Genomic DNA, 24,365 nt, shown 5'->3' on the forward strand with positions numbered 1-24,365 from the left:
TGCACCCAGGATCTGAACCAGCAAACCCCAGGCCACTGAAGCGGAACATGCGAACTTAACTGCTGCACCACAGGGCTGGCTCCTGTACTATATGTTTGTTGATTGATTTATTTCTTCCTCTCTTTACTATGCTGCAGTAGAGAAGGTGCTGAATAAGATTGCCACTAATTATCCAGAACCAGATGTGAAACACCTCATAAACTGAAAGTAAAGCCTTATTAGGGAGATTGAGAGACCCCAACGTTGTGAAAGTTCAATGTACACTACTTTGTTTTGAAAAAATTATTTTCATTCTAAAACTTTGGAAATAGGAAAACTTCTTTGACCTCTAGCAAATTTTTAACTTCAGATTTTTTTTTTAAAGATTTAATTTTTTCCTTTTTCTCCCCAAAGCCCCCCAGTACATAATTGTATATTCTCCGCTGTGGGTCCTTCTAGTTGTGGCATGTGGGACGCTGCCTCAGTGTGGTTTGATGAGCAGTGCCATGTCCGCGCCCAGGATTTGAACCAACAAAACACTGGGCTGCCTGCAGTGGAGTGCGCGAACTTAACCACTCGGCCACGGGGCCAGCCCCTAACTTCAAATTTTTATGTTTTAAATTGAAGTATTAGTATTTACCTTTGCAGAGCTCTTACATTAAGGCTATTTTATATAAGGGATCCAGCATGAAATAGATATTCAACAAATAGTAACCATTATTATAATTTTCAATTCACATAAACTATACCATTTAAGTATCATAAGAGTCCAGTGGTGAAAATAATGTTTCCCCATATTGAGGTATATGGGGAAGCCATTGTGATTTAAGTCTGATTCAGCCTAAAACTTGTTTTTCCCAGAGCAGCCTAACTTATGATCCATCAAACATGCATTTTACATCTGCTTCAAACATTTTCCCAAAACAAAGAATGCACTCTTTAAAGATAGGGATAAATGTCTCCTTTTGTCTGACTCCAATGCCAGTACTTCTTTGAAGATAAGTTTTTCTTCCCAGAGAACCAAGTTCAAGTTGACCTGCTGTGTGTGTGCTAAACTGCAACAAAATATATCCTTGTGACTTTGGGGGAAAAAAATTGTATTCCTCTCATGCTTGATGTATGTTCTTTGTTCTGAAACTGTATATAACCATGCTGTAAACCACACTTCCCTGGAGTGCTTTTTTCTCTGGTGGAGATAATACTTCTGGGCTAGTCCTCAGCATTTGCTTAATAAATATCACTCTATCTTTCTTATCTATAGATTGGTTATTGATTATTTGTGTCTGACACCAGTTAAATAAGTATAATTATTTGGCCACCTATAGAGGAGACTGTTGAGAGTTTGTATGAAGTAATATGCTTAAAACTAACCCCTGGTTAATTGGTACCACACCCTAGTGGTCACCACAAGGTCATCTTCTTGGGATTCCAGCAAAAACAGGAACAGCTTGTTCCGGAAACCATTTTCTAGACTCTGAAATCCTAAAATTCATTAATACCAACTGACAATTACCTCATCTGATCCACTTATTTGACACATAGTCTGAAGTGAATTCACATTACATGCCCTGAAGAGGCTACACTGTGCAGTGGTGGAGAATATAGCCCTGGAGTTAGACTGTGTGGGAGCAAACTCTATTGCATATTTCCTCTGTGACTCTGAGCAAATTTCCTTCCAGTGCCAGTTTTCTCATCTACAAAATGGGGATAATAATAGAACTCATCTCATGGAGCTATTGTAAGGATCAACTGAATTCATATGTGTAAACTGCTTAAAATAATGCCTAGCACACAAAAATGGCTCAATAAGTGTTAGCTTTTACATTAATAACAATATTTCTATATATTTTGAAACTTCAATGAATGGTCACCTAGAATTATGAATGAAGATGAGTGTGGCCTTAGAATTGACTTAATCCAATCCCCTCACAAGAACTTTGTGAAGCTGAGACTCAAAGAGAGAAATTGACTTGGTAAAGCACTTACTGTGACAGGCATTGAGCTAAGTGCTTACCACATTATCTCATTTAATTCTCCCAACAACTCTACGAGATACGTACCATCATTGGCCCCACGTAACAAGTGAGAAACTGAAGCTAAGAGAAGTTAACTCATTTTGATGAGGATTTTTAGGCTGCTTAATTTTAAAATGGTTTATGATGAGGATTTGTAGGCTGGTTACTTTTAAAACTGCAGATGAGAAGCAGGACTGGAATTTTGCTTGCCCTTTTGAGAGACATTTGCATTTGTGAAGGAAGAGGGGATGACCTTGTAGGGACCTGAAATTGGCCACCCCAGGATATGTCTCTTTGGCATCAGGATTGTTTTGGGCTGATTGCTTTAGATAAACTGGGACAGGGAAGGAGGCTCTGGGGAATGGAACTTGCCCTTTGTTGGGACACATTTACATTTGTAAGGTAAATCTCTATCTGTAAAAGGTGCCTCCCTCTCTCTACCAGGAAGAAGAAAAGAGATGACCTTGTCTCTAGAAACTCTTAATGGGGAAGGCAAGAACTTAAGTTGGTTGCTGTCTGGCAGTCTCATGTAACTGATTTAGGGTGGTGGCTTCTGACCTTTACTTAATCCGATTTGATTCTTGTCTAAAAGTCATGGGATCACCCAATGACCAGACCCCACCTACACTGATACCATTTTAACTTTTTTCATGTTCTTTCCTTTGTCTTATAAAGAGATGACTCACATACCCATGCCTTAAAAAATTAGCCCTAACCCTCAACTCGGGGCAGCAGCAGCGGCTCCTCCTGTCTGTGGGCCCTGTCCCCACGCAGCAGCCTGACTGCCCATGGGTCCTGTCCCCATGCTATTCCACACTATTCTCTAAATAAAAGAGCACTAATGCCAGATCTTGAGAGCCCAAGAAATCTTTCTTTCGACTCCTCTGCTCACCGAACCCACATCAACATCCACCGCCAATCCTCCTCTTTTTGCTGAAGAAGATTGGCCCTGAGCTAACATCTATGCCCATCTTCCTCTATTTTATATGTGGGATGCCTGCCGCAGCATGGTCGACAAGCAGTACCAAGGTCCATGCCTGGGATCTGAAGCGGCAAACCCTGAGCCGCCAAAGCAGAGGATGCAAACTTAACTGCTGTGCCACCGGGCTGGCCCCTAAAACCAATTGAATTCCTAAATTTCTACATCAAAATGCCTAGTCAACAAGACTTGGGCTCGGAAATTTCCAAAGCAGATGTTTCTAGTTACCAGCCTGCAATATTGTGATTTATAAGAAATGTATATTTGGTCATTCAGATGATCAAACTATATTTCTCATATATATTTGGGCTTCATCCACAGTTCCTGGCTCTCAGCTCCCAAAATTCTTGGAATTTCAATTTCCTGAGTGATGAGAGCCAGAAGGGTGCCTTTTGTTATATTAATGAGGTGACTTTTGAACCCGACCCAAGGGTGGTGGCTGGTTGTCAAGAGAATCAGCTCTTGGACTGGCCCCGTGGCCGAGTGGTTAACTTTGCGCACTCTGCTGCAGGCGGCCCAGTGTTTCGTTGGTTCGAATCCTGGGCGCAGACATGGCACTGCTCATCAAACCATGCTGAGGCAGCGTCCCACATGCCACAACTAGAAGGACGCACAACGAAGAATACGCAACTATGTACTGGGGGGCTTTGGGGAGAAAAAGGAAAAAAATAAAATCTTAAAAAAAAGGAGAATCAGCTCTTGATCACTTTAATAAGTGATCAGATCTTGTGATCAGAGGATTGGAGCTTTCAGTCATACCTTCTGTTTTCTGGGGAAGAGGCGGGGAAATCTTAAGGCTGAATCAATTGCCAATGGCCAATGACTTAGTCAATCACTATTGTGTAATGAGGCCTTCATAAAAACCCAGAAGGACAGCTCATTAGCCCTCTTTTTTTGGAGAGCTTTCACGTTGGGGAGCTAAAATGCTTCCATGTGCCACCGCGCCAGGCCCCAAGCTCCACCAGGACAGAAGCTCTTCCATTCAGGACCTTGCCCTATGTATCTCTTCATCTGGCTTTTGATTAGTATCCTTTAATATCCTTTGTAATAAATCGATAATTTAGTGAGTAAATGGATTTTATTGAGTTCTGTGAGCCATTCTAGCAAATTAGTCGAACCTGAGGAGGGGGTCATTGAAACCTGTTTTATAACCAGTCAGTCAGAAGCACAGGCGACCTGGGCTTGTGACTGGCTGGCATCTGAAGGGGAAGGCAGTCCTGTGGAACTGAGACCTTTACCAGTGGAATCTGAATCTATTTCCAGGTAGACAGTGTTAGAATTGAGTTGAATTCTTGGACACTCTGCTAGTGACCAAGAACTGCTTGTTGATGTGGGGAAGCCTACACACACGTTGAAATTGGGTCCAGGAACGCCTTTGCAAAGCCTAAGGAAAATCTAACAATTCCTCCACCACACCACATAACTTTCTGGTCAACTTGTCTGGATGAATTAATTTCAAAACATTCTTTCAATAAGTAACAAGGCAAATTGCCTTTTTGTATGGTCTTATGAGAAGAGCTTACTGGAGGGCAATAAGTTTTCACCTCATATTTATAGTTCCTTATCCCCTCAGCCTCTCCCTTGCTCTCAGCTGATGATTTCTCTCCTACTTCACAGAGAAGATACAGGCCAACGGGCAGTAAGCTCTTCAGCATTCTACCTCACCCCAAGCCTACAAACTTATCTGCAACCCTGTCAGTCTTTGCCTTTTCCTTATCTTCTCTGTGGTGAAGCTTGCTCTTCTAAGGTCGTTTTCTCAACATATACGCTAAATCAATGGTACTTAGAGTATGATCTCTGGACTTGCAGCATCAGCAGCACCTGGGAGCTTGTTAGAAATGCAAATTCTCATGCCCCATTCCTGATGTACTGAATCAGAGATTCTGGGAGTGGGGCCCAGTAACGTTTATTTTAACAAGTCCACAAGGTGATTCTTAAGTTTGAGAACCACTGCTCTAAATTCTTACTTTTCACAGTGGGTCCCCTGGCCCAACAGCATTGGCCTCACCTGGGAGTTTGTTAGAAATGTAGACTGTTAGGCCCCAACACAGACTTACTCAGAACATCCATTTAACAGAATCCTGCAGGCGATTCATAAGCATGTTACAGTTTGAGAAGCACGGCTCTGCATAGCATTCTCTTCTCAGAGACCATCCTCATTTTTCCCTCTCTCTTTTACCTTTTACTTTCTTTTGGATCTTTCCTGTCAGCATTTAAAAAATGATCCTGTCTCTTCATTATTTAAAAACAAGTTACTCCCTTGACCCTTCAGCTATTTCTCTCTCTCCTTCCCTTCACAGACAAGCTTCTTGAATGAGTTGCCTAGACTATAGTCAGAGTCTCTTGGTCCTTGCCTCTCACTCACTCCTCGATCCATGTCAGCCTAACTTTGGTCCTTTACCATCCTACTAGAACTTCTTGGGCAAAGGAACAAGTAACCCCTTTACGGATAAAACTAGTGGACAATTTTCAGTTATAAACTTGCCTGACCTCTCCACAGCATTTGACACTACTGACCATGTTTTCCTTCTTAAAATTCTCCTCCTTTGGCTTTTTTTCTTTTTTTGAGGAAGATTAGCTCTTAGCTAACATCCACCGCCAGCCCTCCTCTTTTTGCTGAGGAAGATTGGCCCTGAGCTAACATCTGTGCCCATCTTCTTCTATTTTATATGTGGGGTGCATGTCACAGCATGGCTTGACAAATGGTGCATAGGTCTGCACCTGGGATCGGAAACAGCGAACCCAGGTCGCCGAAGTGGAATGTGCAGACTTAACTACTGTGCCACCGGGCTGGCCCCTCCTTTGGCTTTTGAACAGGACATTTTTTCCATCTTCTCCTACTCCTCTGACTACTCGTTATCAGTCTTTCTCTGGTGTTTACCTCTCCAACACGTAGCCTGGGTGCTTCAGAGGAGTGGGCCTGGTTGGTCTAAAACAGGGTCTGCCAGTCTTGACACTCTTGACGTTTTGGCTGGAATAAGTCTTTGTTGTTGGGGGCTGTCCTGTGCATTGTATGATATTTAGTAGCATCCCTGACCTCTACCCACTAGAGCCAGTAGCACCCCCCTTCCCCAGCTGTGACAGCAAAAAATGTCTCCAGGTATTCCCAAATATCTCCTTGGGGGAGAAACTGCCTGTGGTTGAGAACCACTGGTCTAAAAGCAACCCCAGGTGACCTAGTTCTGATAAGCACTGAGAGAGGTTTGCTGAAGGCTTCTAAGAAGGTTCTTCGCTTGAGAGTGAGCTATGGAAAGCCGTTTCTTTTCTTCTACCACATGGGGGAAGCATGCAATGTTGCTTGCTACAGGCAGCCACTCTATAACTCTGGATGAAGAAAGAGATGGGTCTCATGACATCACTAAATCACTGGATCAACCAGTTCTAATGTCTGCCCTGCCCCTGGATTTAATCTTTAATAATATGCCTTCCAAACTTGCTTACTCATCTTGTTGCCTCCTGTTGTCTTACTTCCTTGTACCTGCTTTTTGTCTCAGCCTGTTTCCATCAGACTGACATTTTATTGGCACTGTTTGGTTTTCTACTTCAGTTTCACGGTGGCTACTAACTTTTACTCTCTTTCTCTGTGCTTTGCATGGAGGTTTCCCATCTCACCACTGTCACGATGACTCCCAGCTCCCAGGCCTCACCCTGAACCTTAGAAGTCACTCTCTGCACAGCTGAGGGGCACCTGGAACACAGAAGTCAGAAAAGAGGTCTGGCTGGGCTTCAGAACCCTTTTCCACTGCACCTGAGGCTCAATGGTGCCCTCTGCTGCTAGGAGGTCAGGAGGCTGAACCTCTCCAACCTGAAACCAACTTTCTTTGAAGTTTTAAGACCTCCACTTAATCCTGTAGAAGAATTGGAATTGAGAAATAGAAACAGGAAGTTGGAAAATTATGGGTCCTTGGAAGAAAGGAAATATATAACTTTCGGGCCTCAGATGAATGTTTTGAGGATATGTGTTTTTGCCTCTTTGATTCCCTTCTTTATCCTCAGTGTCAGAACAGTCTTAGTCCGTGGTAAGTGTTCATTAAACATTTGCTGAGTGAATGTGTGCTGATGACCACGCAAATGGCTGATCTGCAGAAAGGCATGGTCAAGGCCCTTTTTGCTTCTAGAAAGATAGATAGAACAATGGCCTTGGTTCCTGATAAGCCCTATTCAAGGTCTTCATTAGGCCTGGTTAGGCTTCCTGCCCTCTGCTTCCATAAGATACCCTTGTATTTGTATAACAAATCCTTTTTCACTGATACTGTCATGAAGGGTTTGGGATAAACTGCCAAAGAGTTTTTATCTGGGCACACGTGCCATTCAGAGAAAGAAATACATTTCCCAAGCTTCTAAAAGTTAGATGTGGCTGTGTGAGTAATATCTGGCCAATGGGGTATAAGCAGAATCTGGGGCCATTCCATATGACACACATGCCTTGGACCACACTTAGAATATCTGTACCTAGGGGGCTGGCCTGGTGGCACAGCGGTTAAGTTGGCAGGCTCCGCTTCTCAGTGGCCCAGGGTTCGCCGGTTTGGATCCTGGGTGTGGACATGACACCGCTTGGCAAGCCATGTTGTGGTAGGCGTCCCACATACAAAAAAAGTGGAGGAAGATGGGCATGGATGTTAGCTCAGAGCCAGTCTTCCTCAGCAAAAAGAGGAGGATTGGCAGTAGTTAGCTCAGGGCTAATCTTCCCTCAAAAAAAGAAAAAAGGAATATCTGTACCTAGCTCGAGGACTGACCTGGGAAGCCCTGGCTCCCAAAGAGTGAAGAGATTGGTAACCAAACATTTCTAGAAAATCCTGGATTTTATCTCATAGATGACCCTTTTCGTAGATTTGACATGGTCCTCTTAAGAGCAAATCTTATTTCCTGACCCAATCCCCACTATAACAATCATTGCAATCAACTTGCAGTGGTATCTGCCTCCATGAATGGCTCATTCCCTTCAAACCATTCCCTTCAATTTAAATCTCAGATTTAGAAGCAAGAGGAGATAAACCCTGCGTCTGCTGGGATGCTAAGACAATTCCCTCTACCCTTGAGTAGCCTAGCAAAGAGCTGGCTCAGCAGGTCTGAGCTGGTGGAGCAGGAAGGGCCACAACGGGTTACTTGCAGGTACCAGAGCCGATGTTTGAACTTCTTTAGACAACTGTCCCACAAAATGTCCCTCTAGTGGTCATGGCCATTCCTCCAACTAGAAAACTCTGGTTGATTAGTGTCCCCATTCCCTCCCATTCACCTTGAATACATAGAGCTTGAGGGCAGGGTTTTTTCCTGGAACACTATTTGTAGAATGTCCAGCTGTGCCTGACCCAAGCTTGCCTCCCTATGGGATAATGGGGACTTGGGAGACGGTGGACACTTTGCTGACTCTTCTATAAATGTTCCCCACAACAGGCTTTGTGTTGTGCCTGCATCGTGTCTCTAGCATGTTCCTCATAACCCTATGCCTGACAGAATCTTCGAGATTCTTCAAGAATCTCTAAGTCTACTGCCCACCAATCACAGAGATGGATGACCATGCCTATAGTTTCAAATGGATACTCAAAGAATGCCCATGTTTCTATATCTCTTGCTGACAGTATGACGGATCCACCTATATTGCTACTACAGAATTCATGTTTAGCAAATTACTTCACTCTAGACAGAATATCTTGTTTCATAGTAATTATGGCTTTCAATCCTGCTACTTTTCTGCACCCTCAGGATCACTTAAATCTCCTCTAGAAGCATCATTCAGAACATGGATAAACTATAAACCACTCAGGACAACTACTTTCAAGGCTCTGCAGAAAGACAAAGTACAAGGAAAGGATATCTGAGTAGGAGATAGTGCCTAGCTTCTCTCTGTCTATGCTGTGTACTATCCCCTCAAAGCAAGAAGACCTGGGCCCGGTCTGGTGGCGCAGCAGTTAAGTTCGCATGCTCTGCTTTGGCAGCCATGAGTTGGCTGGCCCAGACCCCGGGTGTGGACATGGCAAGCCATGCTGTGGTAGGCATCCCATATATAAAGTAGAGGAAGATTGGCACGGATGTTAGCTCTGGGCTAGTCTTCCTCAGCAAAGAAGAGGAGGATAGGTGGTGGCAGATGTCAGCTCAGGGCTAATCTTCCTCAAAAAAAAAAAAAAAAAAGACCATACAGTGGGTTAATCAAAGTGATAGATCATTTGTTAGCCTTCTGTTTTCAAATAATGATTCCCCAAAAGGGTTTTAAAAATTCCTTTCCAGGGGCCAGCCTGGTGGCCCAGGGGTTAAGTTCGCATGTTCCGCTTCAGTGACCTGGTGCTCGCTGGTTCAGATCCTGGGTGTGGACATGGCACAGCTTGGCAAGCCATGCTGTGGTAGGAGTCCCACATATAAAGTAGAGGAAGATGGGCACGGATGTTAGCTCAGGGCCAGTCTTCCTCAGCAAAAAGAGGAGGATTGGCAGCAGATGTTAGCTCAGGGCTAATCTTCCTCAGAAAAAAAAAAAGCAAAGCTTTCCAATTGCATCAAAAGAAAGACACTTATCTATTAAAGGAAATGCAAAAATCAGTGCAAAGGATGCTTAAGATGGAAAAAAAAGAATAAGAAAACAAGAACCTATAGAGTACATCACATAGCTTTACCTATTACGTTGCAAAAATGTCCTGGAGAGAATCAAAGATATGCAGATGTAATGAGTACCCAAACTCAGGTCTGCAAGAAATGTAAATTTATTTTCTATAATTAAATTTGTATTTAATATCCCGACTTCACCAAGTTAATGAAAAATTAATCTTAATAAATTGAAAGTTCTTTCAAATAATTCAGATGGGCTGATTCCATTCAGGATCTCCATTTGTTGAGCTTTACTTAACTTGAGTGGTGATAGGTCATAAGTCATCGTTCATTTACTGAGGCATCTGCTGGGATTGCTTTTTCTGCAGCTTCTCATGACACTCTGGGTCCTGTGGGGACCATGAGGCTCCTTGGATGCATCTTCCCAAATCCCCAAAGCAGTCATTTCTATTCTTCTGATGCCTCACCACGCTAGGCAAAGTGAGGGTAAGACTTAGGAGCTGGGGACTGCCTTCCCAAGAAAACGAGGCACATGCCCTGGTGCATCTGATCCTCAAACCATCTGGAGGAATTCAAGTGACTTCCCTCAGACTTAGCTTGCACAGAGGGCCAGGCACAAGATAGGCTTCTCTTGGACACACCAGTATCTGAGATCTTTAGTTTCTTCTTTAGTTCTCCTCCTCACACAGCCTGTAGAATCCTTTGCTTTTTCTCTTGGGGAATTTTTTTTTATTTTGAGGAAGATTAGCCCTGAGCTAACTACTGCCAGTCCTCCTCTTTTGCTGAGGAAGCCTGGCCCTGAGCTAACATCGTGCCCATCTTCCTCCACTTTATATGTGGGACGCCTACCACAGCATGGCGTGCCAAGCAGTGCCATGTCTGCACCCAGGATCCAAACCGGTGAACCCCGGGCCGCCGAGAAGCGGAATGTGTGAACTTAACCGCTGCACCACCCGGCCAGCCTGGGAATTTTTTTTAAATACAGAAAAATGTAAAGGATAATAAAATGAACACCTGTGTCCTCACTACCAAGGATTAAAGATTGGTAACATTTCTGTCATACTTCTTTGTCCTATTTTATTTTATTTTATTGAGGAAGATTAGCCCTGAGCTAATATCTACCACCAACCCTCCTCTTTTTGCTGAGGAAGGCTGGCCCTGAGCTAACATCTATGCCCATCTTCCTCTACTTTATTTGTAGGACGCCTGCCACAGCATGGCTTGACAAGCTGTGCCTAGGTCCACACCCAGGATCTGAACTGGCGAACCAGGATCAGCCACTGAAGCACAACATGTGAACTTAACTGCTACGCCACTGGGCTGGCCCCGTCCTGTTTTAAATAAAAGACAGAAATTATCATAGAGAAATTTGACATCCTTTTACCTCTTGCTCCATACCCCAGAGTCCCATTACCCATCTCCTCTCCCTAAAGGCAATCACTACCATAATATGTTTGTATTTTTCCAGTACATTTTTTTTACATTTTAGACACATTAAATTACTTTATATTTTCTACATATTATGCAAATTATATTACTTTAGCAATATAAAGTATTACACTGAGTGTGCTTAAACTTACATAAACAGTATGCTATGGCTGTATCAATTTGTTTTCACTACCGTTGTTCATTTAATATCTCGTAACATTATTTTTGAGATGTATCCATATTGACATAGTGTACCAGTTAGGAATGCTTCTGGCTGAGAATAATATTAAATTCTACCAAAAGTCACTTAAACAGAGTTTTTTTAATAACAAATATCTGGAGGTAAACAGCTGTGGCACTTTTTCCTTGGCTCAGTAATGTCAGGACCGGAATCTCTGTCCTTCTCTTGGCATTTCCTTCATGGCTGTATGGTGGGGAAAAAGGTGGTGCCAGGCGCATTTGTCTCCAGAATCCCCCAACAAACTTCCATTTATATCTCATTAATCATTATTGACCCGTGGCCTAGGTGCAATGGAGTTTAGGAAAGGGAGTATTTAGCCTTTTTATCTTCTGTAGAGAAGGTGGCAAATGGAGAAAGGAGTTAGGAATGCTTGATGGGTTAGTCAAACAATGTCTGATACAGGATTCCTAAAAGAACATTCCTTCTAACTGCTATCACAGTCATAAATTGAATGTACCACATTTTCTTATCTATTCTGCTATTGATGGATGTTTTCAGTTTTTGTTGTTGTAAACAATGATGCAATGAATAGCTTTGCATACGTCTTCTTTTAAGTTTGTAAAATCTTTATCACCTTCATTGCATAAAAAACTAGGTCTAATGAATTGTATATTTTTGCGTACCAATGTTTTTGAAACAAAAAAGTTGACTATTTAACTTTTTTTCTCTAACATCTCTTTCCTGAGATATAAACTCAAAGCGAGTTTATGAGTTTATGAGTAAAGGAAGGGTCATGAGGTAATAGGAATTTCTGGAAGTGGAAAACCAGTAAACATACGAAAATGGTTTCCTGCTACGACTAAATCAATAAATAAAGTCTCAGTACGTAAAAACTGTAATTTGAATTAGTACTTAAGCAAAAACTAGGACATACCAAAAAAGGAACACAAATAAGCAGAAATCTCAGGAAAGACCACATGGGATGACATCAACACTGCAACACTGAAGAATGCAGGACAGTTCAGAGCCCAAACAAACAAGACCAACCACGCAAGTTACAGGCCATCCCCAGTTCCCTATCAAGGAGGAAAAGGAGGGCCGGCCCGATGGCGCAGGGGTTAAGTTTGCACGTTCTGCTTCGGCAGCCTGGGATTCACATGTTCTGATCCCATGTGCGGACACGGCACCACTTGGCAAGCCATGCTGTGGCAGGCATCCCACATATAAAGTAGAGGAAGATGGGCATGGGTGTTAGCTCAGGGTCAGTCTTCCTCAGCAAAAAGAGGAGGACTGGCGGCAGATGTTAGCTCAGGGCTAATCTTCCTTGGGGGGAAAAAAAGGAGATTCCTGCTTTTGTCAGTGAAGTTTCTTTATGTTGTAAGTGAAGAAAAACCCAAGGGAAACTGAAAAGACTGTTGGTAGATCCAGGGATAGTCATGACTTTAATCAAAGTTCAAATGCTGCCACCAGGACCTACCTCCCAGATCTTCCTCTGCCTGTTAGCTTCGTCTTTAGGCTGGTTCCTGCCCTGGTAGCAGAATGGTTGCAACAGTCGCAACTTCACATCTGTAGCTACCGAGTCTGGAGGTGAATGTCTCTTCCAGTACTTCTGTTATTAGGGAGAAGCTTTTGTCTCCCAGAGTCCCAGCAAATGTCTCCTCATATCTCATTGGCTTCTGATCAGGCTATGAGTTCATTAATGAACTCATCACCAAGGCCATAGAGATGGAATATGTTGACTGGCCTAACCCAATCTGGGCCCTCTCCTAAAGCTGGAGTTGGGACAATGCTACCCAATGACATAGCTTGAGACTGGGGGAGGGAGCGATTCTCCAGAAGAAAATTATTGTATCGTTTTACCAAAAGAAGGGTGAATGGATGTTGGACAGGAAAAAACAAAATGTCCACTAGAGTATTAGAACATATTTTATTTCATTTTTAGTTTATTGTATGTAAGTAGGCAGAGTAAACTACATTATTCTCATTACAAAAATAGTCTCAGGCATTTTCTAGGAATTCTTTGACTTATTCACCTTGTTTTTCATTAAAGCTCTTCTAAGAATAATCACATAATAGAAGCTCTTTCCACTAATCACCACTTAAATGATTTACATGATTAATCAGTGGTCTCCAGTGCCACTGATGCCCAATGCATGCTGAACCTTTTGGGGCTAGACTTCAATTCTCCGACACATCCACACACCATTGCTCCCACATGTTGAGTCAATGCTGGTTCACAAACCTGTTTGTCCCAGTTGTTCCTGTTTAATTACATTTTTAATTAAATGTTGCATAACATGAGAAAAAATAAGTTCTATGAGAATTAAATTGAATGCTGTAGAAAGATTTAATAGAGACAAATCAATAAAAACAACTGCTGCGAATTAGGTATGGGTGAGACTACAGTAAAAAACTGATGGTGGCTTGGGTAAGTGATAAAATCCAGAAGGATTCTGCGTTGAGAGCACTTTGCATATGTTTTTAAGTTCTTGTTCCACTTTAAAGAAGTCAAAACTGAAAGTCATAGGTGATCCACTACTGATGTGGTTTATAAAAAAAGGAGGGATGCTGAACTCCAAACAGTGGAGTCATATTCAAAATAAACATCTTAGGCCTACATCAAAAGATAGGTAAGTGAATATACGTTAATGTAAGTTAAAATAAGATGTTTAAGGTACATATGTATATGCATGGTGAAAGCTGTAAATTAAGCAGAGAGGTCAGTGAGCAAGAGACTTGGAATTGAATTTGGTAATTAGGAGGTCAGAGTGGATGGTTCAGGAAGGTAAATGGGATGGAGGCAAGATAATAGGAGAGTAGGGTGAGAAAATTTAATCAAGAAACTTAGAAATAAATCATTAACGACAATAAGAGCTAACATTTATTGAGTGCTTATTGTATTCAGGCACTATCCTAGACATTTTCTCTGCACTATCTATTTTTTTTACAACAACTTAGGAGGTAGGTACTAAGTAACTTGTGCCAAGTTAAACAGCTAGAACGTAAAATAGATTTTTCTGTTAAAGCACATGCTGGGGGTGGAAATCTCAGGATTTTTCTTTTTTCTTTTCCTTTTTTTTCTCTGTGAGGCAGATTGGCCCTGAGCTAACATCTGCTGCCAATCCTCCTCTTTTTGCTGAGGAAGATTGGCCCTGAGCTAACATCTGTGCCCACCTTCTTGTGTTTTACATGTGGGACGGCTGCCTCAGCATGGCTTGATAAGCGGTTCATGGGTCTACCCCCGGGATCTGAACTGGTGAACCTCGGGCCACCAAGACAGAGCATGTGAATTTAACCTCTACACCACCTGGCCAGCCCTCTCAGGATTTTTCTGATGAGAGCCTATCCTAGTGAAAAAAAGAAAAGGAGTAAATCAAAAGCAAACGATAAGTTGTTAAGTGTTCCTGCTACCTGGCCAACAGATGTTTTAAAAATACAAGCTTCCCTTCTTTAAATAGGTGATTTAATAGTTCACCTTTAAAAGTCAGTTCTGAAGTCTCTTCTAAGTTCACTCAAGTCCCACACACCAGATGGAGGAAGAAAGTGTAAAAAAAAATCATGTTATGCCTTATAGCTCAGCACAGAGGAGGCAGTGAGTGTTCTAAAATAATCTGCTCCTACCCTAGCTCAGAAACCAAAATTATCTTGCTAGTACCTAAAGACAAATGCAATGTTTAAATTTTACTAGTTTCTGTCTTAAAGGAGGTCTCTGATTTTGTCTCTAATCCTGAGGGGTACACTATTTGAGGCTTAAAATCTTCTCCAACAGAAGCATAGTAAACAGTAAGGCTGAGTAAAACTAAAGCACATAGTAATTACTTCAAGAAAAAGAACTCTTTTTCCAAATTAAACAAATAACTTTTGTTTAACTTTTCAGAAAATGAGAAAGATGGAACTTTCCACCAAGGAAAAGCAATAAATTCAAAAGTAGGCCAGATCTCTTTAGAAAACAAGGCTAAGCTAAGTGTATAAGTAGAGTTATCTGAAGAGAAAATGTATAAATGTACCTTCCACATTAATGACTCCGAAACCAGTTATCTGTAGAAAACATGACAGATTGAATTTCCACGGCTAATTAAGAACACAGACAGGTTTGACACCTTTGGGACTCTGGCAGCAGTGATTCTAATTTTGTGTCTCCCACCAATTTACATTTGTGCACAATAAATGTGACAGTGGTAGCCAGATTAGACTGATTATTTTGTTAAATACTGAGTTGCAAAAACAACAGGATCAGAGTAAAGGCAGGGTTACAGAATGTAACCTCTTGAGACACATTAACTCTCCGTTCTAAATACCCAAGGTGGCTCTCATAGATGAACAATGGACTGCTACTTAGTAGATGTCACTGATATTTTCTAGCTATGGGAAGAAACAATAGCAAATTAATTAGATTCTTATTTTGCTTCTAAAATTAATTCTTACAGTGTATGTTTGAAGATGTTGAACTCAATAATTAAAAGCAAGATATGACTCCCAAACCAACAAATTAGTAGAAAGTATAGTTAACCCTGAAATAGATCCAAAGGTATACTAAAAACTTACTATCTAATGGAGTATCACTAACCAATAAAAATATGGATCATTTCACAAAAGACATTGGGAAACACATCTATTTGAAAGATTAAAAGTCACTTCATGCCAAAATAATTCCAGATAAACTTGAATGTAAAAACACACTATAACTGTAAAAATACTAGAAGAAAATGTGAAATTTTAATCCTATTTAATTGATCTTAGAAGTGAAAAGACATTTTGAGCATAAAACTACTGGAAATATTAAGAAAGTTCAAGAGGTTTTAAGCATATTCTATCCCATATTTTCTTCTAACATTAAAAAAAATCACTATTATAAGCAATGCTGCTATGAAATTCCTTATATATGTACCTTTTGTAAAGATGCCTGTTTGGTAAATTCCTAGCAGTGGAATTTCTAGGTCAAAGGATATACGTAGTTTAAATTTCAGTTGATATGGACTGAGATAGAAATATCAAATTAGGGGGCTGGCCCTATGGCCTAGTGGTTAAGTTCGGTGTGCTCCATGTCAGCGGCCTGGGTTCAGTTCCCAGGCATGGACCTACATCACTTGTTGGCAGGCATGCTATGACAGTGACCCATATACAAAAAAGAAGAAGATTGGCAATAGATGTTAGCTCAGGGCAAATCTTCCTCAAGAAAAAAAAAATCAAATTGCATTCCCAATAATAGTTAAGGAGAGTGCTTGTCTCTAAATCTTTCCCAGCCCAAGGTATTATCAAACTTATAAGTTTTTTTGCCAATCTGATAGGTGAGAAATATCTCATTGTTTCATATTGCACTTTGACATTTTTTTCTTAATTTAGCTCTTTAATCTACATGCCATTTTATTTCAAAGCTGGTATGAGTTAAGGACTTCACCATCTTTTCCCCCTCAAGGATAGCAAGTTGTCCCAACAAAAGGAGAGCCAGATGTCCTAACATCAGTTAGTGAAGAATCAGTCCTTTTCTCAATTATTTGAAATGCCATATCCATCATACGTTCCTTCACATATTTACATTGATCCTTTTCTGGACTCTCTGTTCTATTCTATTGATCCATGGCCATTTCTCTGCCACTGCCAACTTTATAAAATATTCTGATATCTGCGGGGCAACTAACAATCTTAATTTTCTTCTTTTTTTTTTTTTAAAGATTGGCACCTGAGCTAACAACTGTTACCAATCTTTTTTCCTTTTTTTTCCTGCTTTATCTCCCCAAATCACCCCCGGTACACAGTTGTACATCTTAGGTGCAGGTCCTTCTAGTTGTGGCATGTGGGATGCTGCCTCAACGTGGCCTGACGAGCGGTGCCATGCCTGTGCCCAGGATCCCAACCAGCAAAACCCTGGGCCGCCGCAGCCGAGCGTGTGAACTTAACCACTCGGCCACAGGGCCGGCCCCTTGATTTTCTTCTTTTTCAATAACATCTTGGCTATTCTTGTCCATTTCCTCTTCTGGATAAACTTTAGAATCAACTTGTCAAGTAAAAAAAAAAATCCAGCTGGGATTTTGATTAAAATTATAATAAATTTGTGGATTAATTTGGGACAAATTAAGCTTTTCATTTAGGAAAATGGCATGATTTTGCACTTATTCACAGATTTATTTTTTCCTTTAGTAAAGTTTTATAGTTTTCTTCATATCAATTTTACACATTTCTTGCTAAATGAACGAGTTAATTAATCAGTTCACTTCACAACTTTTTGTCCTAGGTTCAGGGGATATAATGATGAACAAGACAAGTTCTGTTCTCATGGAGCCTATATTCTAATTGAGAGAGACAGTCAATAAGCAAATAAATAAATAAAAAAGATCAGATAGTGACAAGTCCTCTGCAGAGAATTAAAACAGGGTTCTGTGATAGATATTGAGTGGCTACTGTAGACAGGATGGTTAGGAAAGTCCCTTAATATTTACACTGAGATCTGAATAGCAAGCAAATTTCAGCCTTGTAAAGTTGATAGAAGTGGGGGGAGCATTCTAAGGAGAGGGAACAACTAATGCAGAAAGCTCTAAGGCCCTAACAGCTTGGCCTGGTCAGGGAACAGAAAGAAGGCCACTGAGGCTGGGTAGTAGTGGGGAAGGGGGAAACTGTTATGAAATGATGTTAGACATTTAGGGACAAAAGAGATCATATAGGCTTTCATATGGAGTTTGCATATTATTTTCAATATGATGGGAGGTCACAAAGTATATTGAGTAAAGGAATAACTTGATCTGATTTATGGTTTTGAAGGATCACAGTAGCAGCTAGTGGAAAAAGGATTGCAGATGGTCAAGAGTGAAAGAAAGGAGACTTGAGGAGACTAATGTAGTAATCCAAGTACAGAATGGTAACAGTGGCTTGGACTGGGATGGCAGTGGTAGAGGTAGTGAGAAGTGGTGAGTTCAGTATTGATTTTTAAGATTTAGTCCAAAGGGTTTGCTGATGAATTAGAAGGATTGGAAACTGATGGGAGTAGGGAGGGGGAAGGAGAGCGGAGGAAAGAGAGGAATAAAAAACTCCTGTTTTTCAGCTTGAACAGTGTGATGAATGGTGATGCTGACTGACGTGGATAAGACTGAGGGAGGATGGGGCCGGCCTGGTGGCGCAGCGGTTAAGTGTGCACGTTCTGCTTCGGCAGCCCGGGGTTTACTAGATCCCGGGTGCAGACATGGCACCACATGGCAAGCCATGCTGTGGCAGGCGTCCCACATATAAAGTAGAGGAAGATGGGCACGGATGTTAGCTCAGGCTAATCTTCCTCAAAAAAAAAAAAAAGTGATAGATATCTATGTGGAACTGTCTAGTGTGCAGTTGCATATAGAGTCTGGGATTCAGGGTAAAGTTCAGGCTTGGGGATTTAAACTTGGGAGCCATCAGCAGGTGGTTTTTAGAGCTACCGTCCTGGATGGCGTTACCTACAGAGAGTGTATAGGTAGAGAAAAGAGCCCATGACAAAGCCCTGGGTACTCCCAACAAGCTAAAGTCTAGAACGGGAGAAATTAGCAAAGGAAAATGAGAAGGGGTGGTCAGTCAATGAGGTAGGAAGAAAATCAGGATAGTATCATCCCTTACAAACCAAGAAAAGAAAGTTTCAAGAAGGAAGCAATGGTTTGACTTGCTACTAAGTTTCAAGAAGGAAACAATTGTTCCCCCTTGCTACTTCAGTTGGAACAGACGTCAACCAGAACAGAAAAGTCATCATTAGCTTTGGAAACATAGACCTCCGGTTCGTCTGGTTATGTCGTAAAAACAGTCTTAGTGGCACGACGGGGATGGTTGCTTGATTGGAATGGGTTAAGGATGCATTGTGAGGTAGGAATCAGAAGTAGAATCTAGATAGACACAACTCTTTCAAAAATTTTTCCTGTGAAGTGGAGCAGAGAAATGGGGTAATATTAGGGGTCAAGGTGGGTTTTTTGTTAAAATAAAAACCAGAACATGTTTGTACACAAATGGAAATGACCCAGTAGAAAAGGAGAAATTGCTGAGGTAGGAGCAAGTAGGATAATTGGTGGAGCCAAGCTCTCGAGGAGAGAGGAGAAAGGCTCTAGAACACAAATGTAGGGATTGCTCCTAATAGTAGCAAGGCCACTTCGCCATGAAGAGGAACTGAGAAAACAAAATGAAGGACGGCAAATGTGGATAACATTTTGAAAAATGTTAGTGGCTGAGAAGTGACAAAAATAGTGGAAGAAAGGAAGACAGTGAGTTATGAACAAATGACGGGGGAGTTACCAGGGATCAGTAGGTGACAGCATCTTGGTATAGTGGCAATTGGCGTTAACTTTAAAACAGCTTGGGTTTTTGAAGGAGGAAGGAAGGAGAAATGATTTGGAGGCAACATGAGGAGCAGGTTGGAAGATGAGAATACCTGTGAGAGAAAAAAATAAGCTCCTCACTTGAAAAGTTGCAAAGAGGGTAGTTTTGTCAGGTGGTAAACCAGTTTTCAGTTGGAACAGGAAGTTGATGGGAAGATTTAGAGAAGAGGTGAAGAATAAAGGGGAAATGGCTGATAACAGATGTTTAAAGTGTGGAGTGAAATGGTTAGGATTATAAAGCGTGATGGAATTATCTTTTCATAATCTCTAAGTGCGGGGAGGGATGGTGGGCAAACTGTCTGGGATGAATAATATAGAGCTACATAAACTGTTCTGTCTTGCAGGTCCTGTGGTATGGAGGCTACTGGATTAGAATTGCTAATTTTCATTTAGGATTTTTGCATTCATAGTTATAAAATACGGTCTATAGATTTCCTTCTAGTGTTATAATTGTAGGTTTTGGTAACAGGATTATGATCCTCTTTCAAAACAAGCTGGGATTTTTTCCAAGTATTTTTACACTCTGGAACCATCTGGTCTACTGCATTTTTGGTGTAGGCGATATCTTTGACTACATTTTTAATTGATTTATTCAGATTTTCTACATTTTGAGCTGATTTTGCTTATTTACATTTTCATCGGTATAAGGATTTTTTTTCTACCCGTTTTTCTTGTGTCAACTCTTTGAACATTTTTCCCATTCTCCTTTCTGTACTAGTATCACTCCATTTGAAAATCTCAAAGGCTGTCTAGGAAAGGGCACACAGGAGAGTTGATGGTGAAGCGGCCAAAAACTGAAAAAGTGAACTTTAAACTGGTTCACTACAGGAACATTTGCTGCTGAGAACATGCTAACCTGCCACCCTGAGGCTTATTTTAATTCCGCGGAAATCCATGCAGAGGTTTTAGCGCTTAGATCGTAACCTACTGGGCGAAAGCGGGGACGGTAACCCGACTGTTAGAGCCCCGGCGGGCTTGGCAGTTTTGTAAGCTACTTTCAAGCGGTAACTCCAAGTGGTACCTCCAAAGGAGCACAACGCGGCACCCACGGCTAGTCGGAAAAAGTGCCCCGTTTAACAAAAGCTGAAAAGATCTGTTAAGAATTAGTGAAAATATTTTAATTCTCCGACATCTCTGGTTCTGTGAAACGAGCCTGCGTAGCTGATGGAAATTCCCCAAGTTTTCTTAACACCACAAACCGGACTGCCTCCCTCAGCTCCCAGTCGGATCCATCCCACCCAGACCCGGTTCGAGAGTGCCACACTTTTTCCAGCCGGTTCCCAAACGACCTTCCGAAGTGAGGTTTCCCGCCATTTCACTTCAAGGAATGGAGGGTCTTTCCCCTCAGATTCCCCACACTTGTGGGAGGCCCGAGCCCACACAGCTTTCCCCTCAAAGCAAGCAGCGGGACGCCAACGGCAGCAGGCTGCATTATGACCCAGGGGACTGAGCAAAAAGGGGACACCCCAAGTCGCTCGGTAAGCGCTCAGCATCTGCCGAAAACAAACCCCGCGAAACGCAAGCAAAGCCGGCCGGGCGCGGGCGCCGAGCCCGCTGGGGGAGGAGCGAACACGGCCGTTGCAGGAGGAGTGAGGGCTGGGGACGGAGGGCGGGTCACTCCAACGCGGCTCCCGATTGGCCAGACCGAGCGAGCCAAGTGACGCCAGCGGGGGAGAACGTCTGATTTGTGTGGTGGGCGCGGGCAGGCGGGGGAAGTGCGTTGCGCAGGCGCAGCTGCTCGGCTCCTCTCGCCCTAGCGCTCAGGCCCAGCTCTCGCGGACAAGTCCCGACATCGCGCGCCCCCCCCTCCGGGACCGCCCCCTCCTCGCTCTCGGCGTCGTCGAAGATAAACAATAGTTGGCCGGCAAGCGCCGAGGGTGCCTCCCGCCGCCCAGTTCGGCGGGCTGCTTGGGACCGGCGGGATCCCGGCCAGCCGGCCATGGCGGGGCTGTACTCGCTGGGAGTGAGCGTCTTCTCGGACCAGGGCGGGAGGAAGTACATGGAGGACGTTACTCAGATCGTGGTGGAGCCCGAGACGACAGCCGAAGAAAAGCCCTCGCCGCGGCGGTCGCCTCCGCAGCCGTCACCCTCGGCTCTTCCTGGCGGCGAAGTCTCGGGGAGAGGCCCGGCGGGGGCCGCCCGAGAAGCTCGCGAGCCTGCCCCGGACGCCGGGGCCTCGCCGGCTCCCGGCCGCTGCTGCCGCCGCCGCTCCTCTGTGGCATTCTTCGCCGTGTGCGACGGGCACGGCGGGCGGGAGGCGGCACAGTTTGCCCGGGAGCACTTATGGGGTTTCATCAAGAAGCAGAAGGGGTTCACCTCGTCGGAGCCGGCGAAGGTTTGCGCTGCCATCCGCAAAGGCTTCCTCGCTTGTCACCTCGCCATGTGGAAGAAACTGGGTAAGTTTCCAGGCTTGTCGGGCGCCCGCCTCTTTTGCGGGCAGTTGAGGGCTTGGGTAGCCGGCGCCGCCTGGACCCCCGGCGCCGAGAGCGCTGTCGAAGGGTACGTTGATGGGAGAGAAGACTCCCCTCGGTCTGATCGCGCTTCCCAGGGTGGAGGTCGGGCAGCCAGAGTGGCCTTGGGAAAGATACGATTGCCGTCTCCCTGCGGCCGCCCCTCGCTTTATTTCCACCCTCCAGGGATCAATGGGAAGAAGTCATTCGTGGCTTCCCTTTGGTGGCAGCCGGCGAAAACGTGTTTGAAACCTGGCGCCAGATTGGGGTCAAAAGATGAATCGAAGACTGGTTACTGCTTGGGTCACGCAAAGGAAGCGGGAGATGGCAAAAATTAGAGTGTGTTCTTAGAATCTGTCATAATGTTGCTCTTGAAGGACTTGTCCCTGTCGGTTGCCTCCTGCCGGTGGTGTCAGTGCTCCAGATTGACCCCAGGTGACTTGCAGTTGGAGTAAAGTTTAAGCAAGCTAATTTAGAAGGGCTAAAATGTAATCACCCAAGACTTAAAGTCTTGGAAGGCATTCGGTCGTGGGGATCATAAGATGTTTGTAGGATCTTTGTGCTTGTACTGCTTATGAAAAACAAATGCGCGGAGTGCGTTACCTCTTAGTCTGGCCCCACGTTTAGGGGTTTGTGTTAAATTCTGCTACGGCTTTTTAACCCTCCCTCCTCTCCTTTTTTGATAGTTGCTTTAGCTCGTTGCTGTTAGCTAGTTCTCAACAGTTCCTAGTTAAAAGTACTTATGAGTTGTAACTACCTGTCAAAGTGGCAAGAGATAAGGAATTACTGACACGCTAAAAGGGAATAGAGACTTTAATTTGTAAACATTCAGTGTAGTTGTAGTTTCATCTAAACTTTAAATGTCTTCTTAAGCAGCCAGTGTTGCTGTACCCAACATATGTTATCATACAGCATTATAGTTGCTTATCCAGTGCTGTCAATGAATGGCCTGAATCTTTTTTAGAGAAAGATGCTTCTGTCACTAAAAAAATCCTCTTGTTTATGGCAGCATGGTGTTGGTTTATTTCCAGCAAAGGGACAGAGACATAGAGAAAAGAGTGTAAACGTTGGTCAAATACGGAGCATTTTTTAAAAAGGTATTGTCATAGAATTGTAGACTAGCTTTTTTTAATGTCTGTTTTCTATTTACCTGGCTTTCTGCCAAAAATTATTTGATTGACTCATAGAACAACCAGTCTGCCTGTGGGAGGCGTTTCCCATCCAATCCCAGAGGCCCCTATTATGGATTTGTTTTGTTTTTGTGTAGGCAGAGCAGAGCTGAAAGCACTGCAGTATATTCCAGAAATATGTCATTTCGTTGCTTGCAGGGCAACTGGGAGTGGACAGTAAGACAGCAAGATAGAGGAAGATAAGATGCAAACAGCTATTTAGAGTCCTGTTTACTTTGCAGCACACTTGGAGCCACATGAATTTGCTGTGTTTGAACTAAAAGGATAAAGTATAAACCCTGTTACTTGAGCATTTTTGAATAAAGCAGGGGCCATCTATTACATGTGAATATGTATATGTACTTTTTGAATCAGACTTTCACTCCTCTGAGGCATGGTTTTGAGCCTTATACACCAAATGTTAAAGTTTGCTTTGTTCCATAGCTAAACCTTGTATTCCATCCTCAAAACTTGAATTAAAAAAACAGTATGCTGAGTATATGGAAGTCTTGACACAGGAGATGTAAGTTTTAAAAGAAATTGTATCTCAGTCCCAAATTCATGGATGGCTTCTCATTTTCTCTAAAAAAAACTTCAGCTCTGCAGTTTGTAATCCATAGGCCAAGCCCTTCCCAGGCCACCCTCAGACTCCCTATTCAATTTTGTCTGTTTATCCACATTTCTATCACATTAGTCTACTCACCTTTTCCCAAGGCACACTGAATATTCCATTTTCTTGGATTCCCCTCCACCCCGCAAAAAAGAAAACTGAAAAATATATTCCTCAGTCTTCAAGTCAGTATGTTTTCTTCTGTGACGACTTCTCTTCCTTTTGGAGTTAAGCATCCTTTGTTTACTTTTGTAGTGCTCATTGGGTTATAGCAAACTTGGGTTCTCAAACTTTTTGCTTTCAGAACCCTTTGTACCCTTAAATGATTGATTGCCTCAAAGAGCTTTTGTGTGGGCTACTTCTTTCAATATTCACTGTATAAGAAATTAAAACTGAGAAATTTGTTTAAATGTTTATTAGTCTATTAAAAAATAAACATTATATGGCCATATATTTTTAAATGAAAAATCACTTTTTTCCAAAATAAGGAATATTGAAATAAGAAGTATTCTCATATCTGCTTCTGCATCAGTCTATTTTGCTATGTTGTCTGGTTGACGTATATAAAGAAAAGGCAGCTTCACACAAATGTGGTAGGAAAAGAGAGGAATAGTTTATTATTAGTATTTTTGGATAATTGTGGATATTCTACAGCTAATTGATAACTTCTTAAGGTTAGTCACCATGGAATCT

General features: G+C 42.7%; 1 protein-coding gene across 2 annotated transcripts in view; it reads left to right on the forward strand.

The window, feature by feature from the left end:
- The first annotated feature begins 21,130 nt into the window (after positions 1-21,130).
- The window catches only part of PPM1D (protein phosphatase, Mg2+/Mn2+ dependent 1D), a 51,761-nt gene continuing 48,526 nt past the window's right edge, over positions 21,131-24,365 (forward strand). Inside the window, exon 1 of one of the 2 annotated variants that reach the window (XM_014856944.3) lies at positions 21,131-21,839. In XM_014856944.3, coding sequence (XP_014712430.1) covers positions 21,383-21,839 — 457 coding nt within the window. In that variant the 5' untranslated portion in view covers positions 21,131-21,382. The remainder of the gene's footprint in view (positions 21,840-24,365) is intronic. The other variant, XM_070482850.1, reaches the window with a different exon arrangement.

This window comes from Equus asinus, chromosome 13 (assembly GCF_041296235.1).
Source record: "Equus asinus isolate D_3611 breed Donkey chromosome 13, EquAss-T2T_v2, whole genome shotgun sequence".
Taxonomy (NCBI): domain Eukaryota; kingdom Metazoa; phylum Chordata; class Mammalia; order Perissodactyla; family Equidae; genus Equus; species Equus asinus.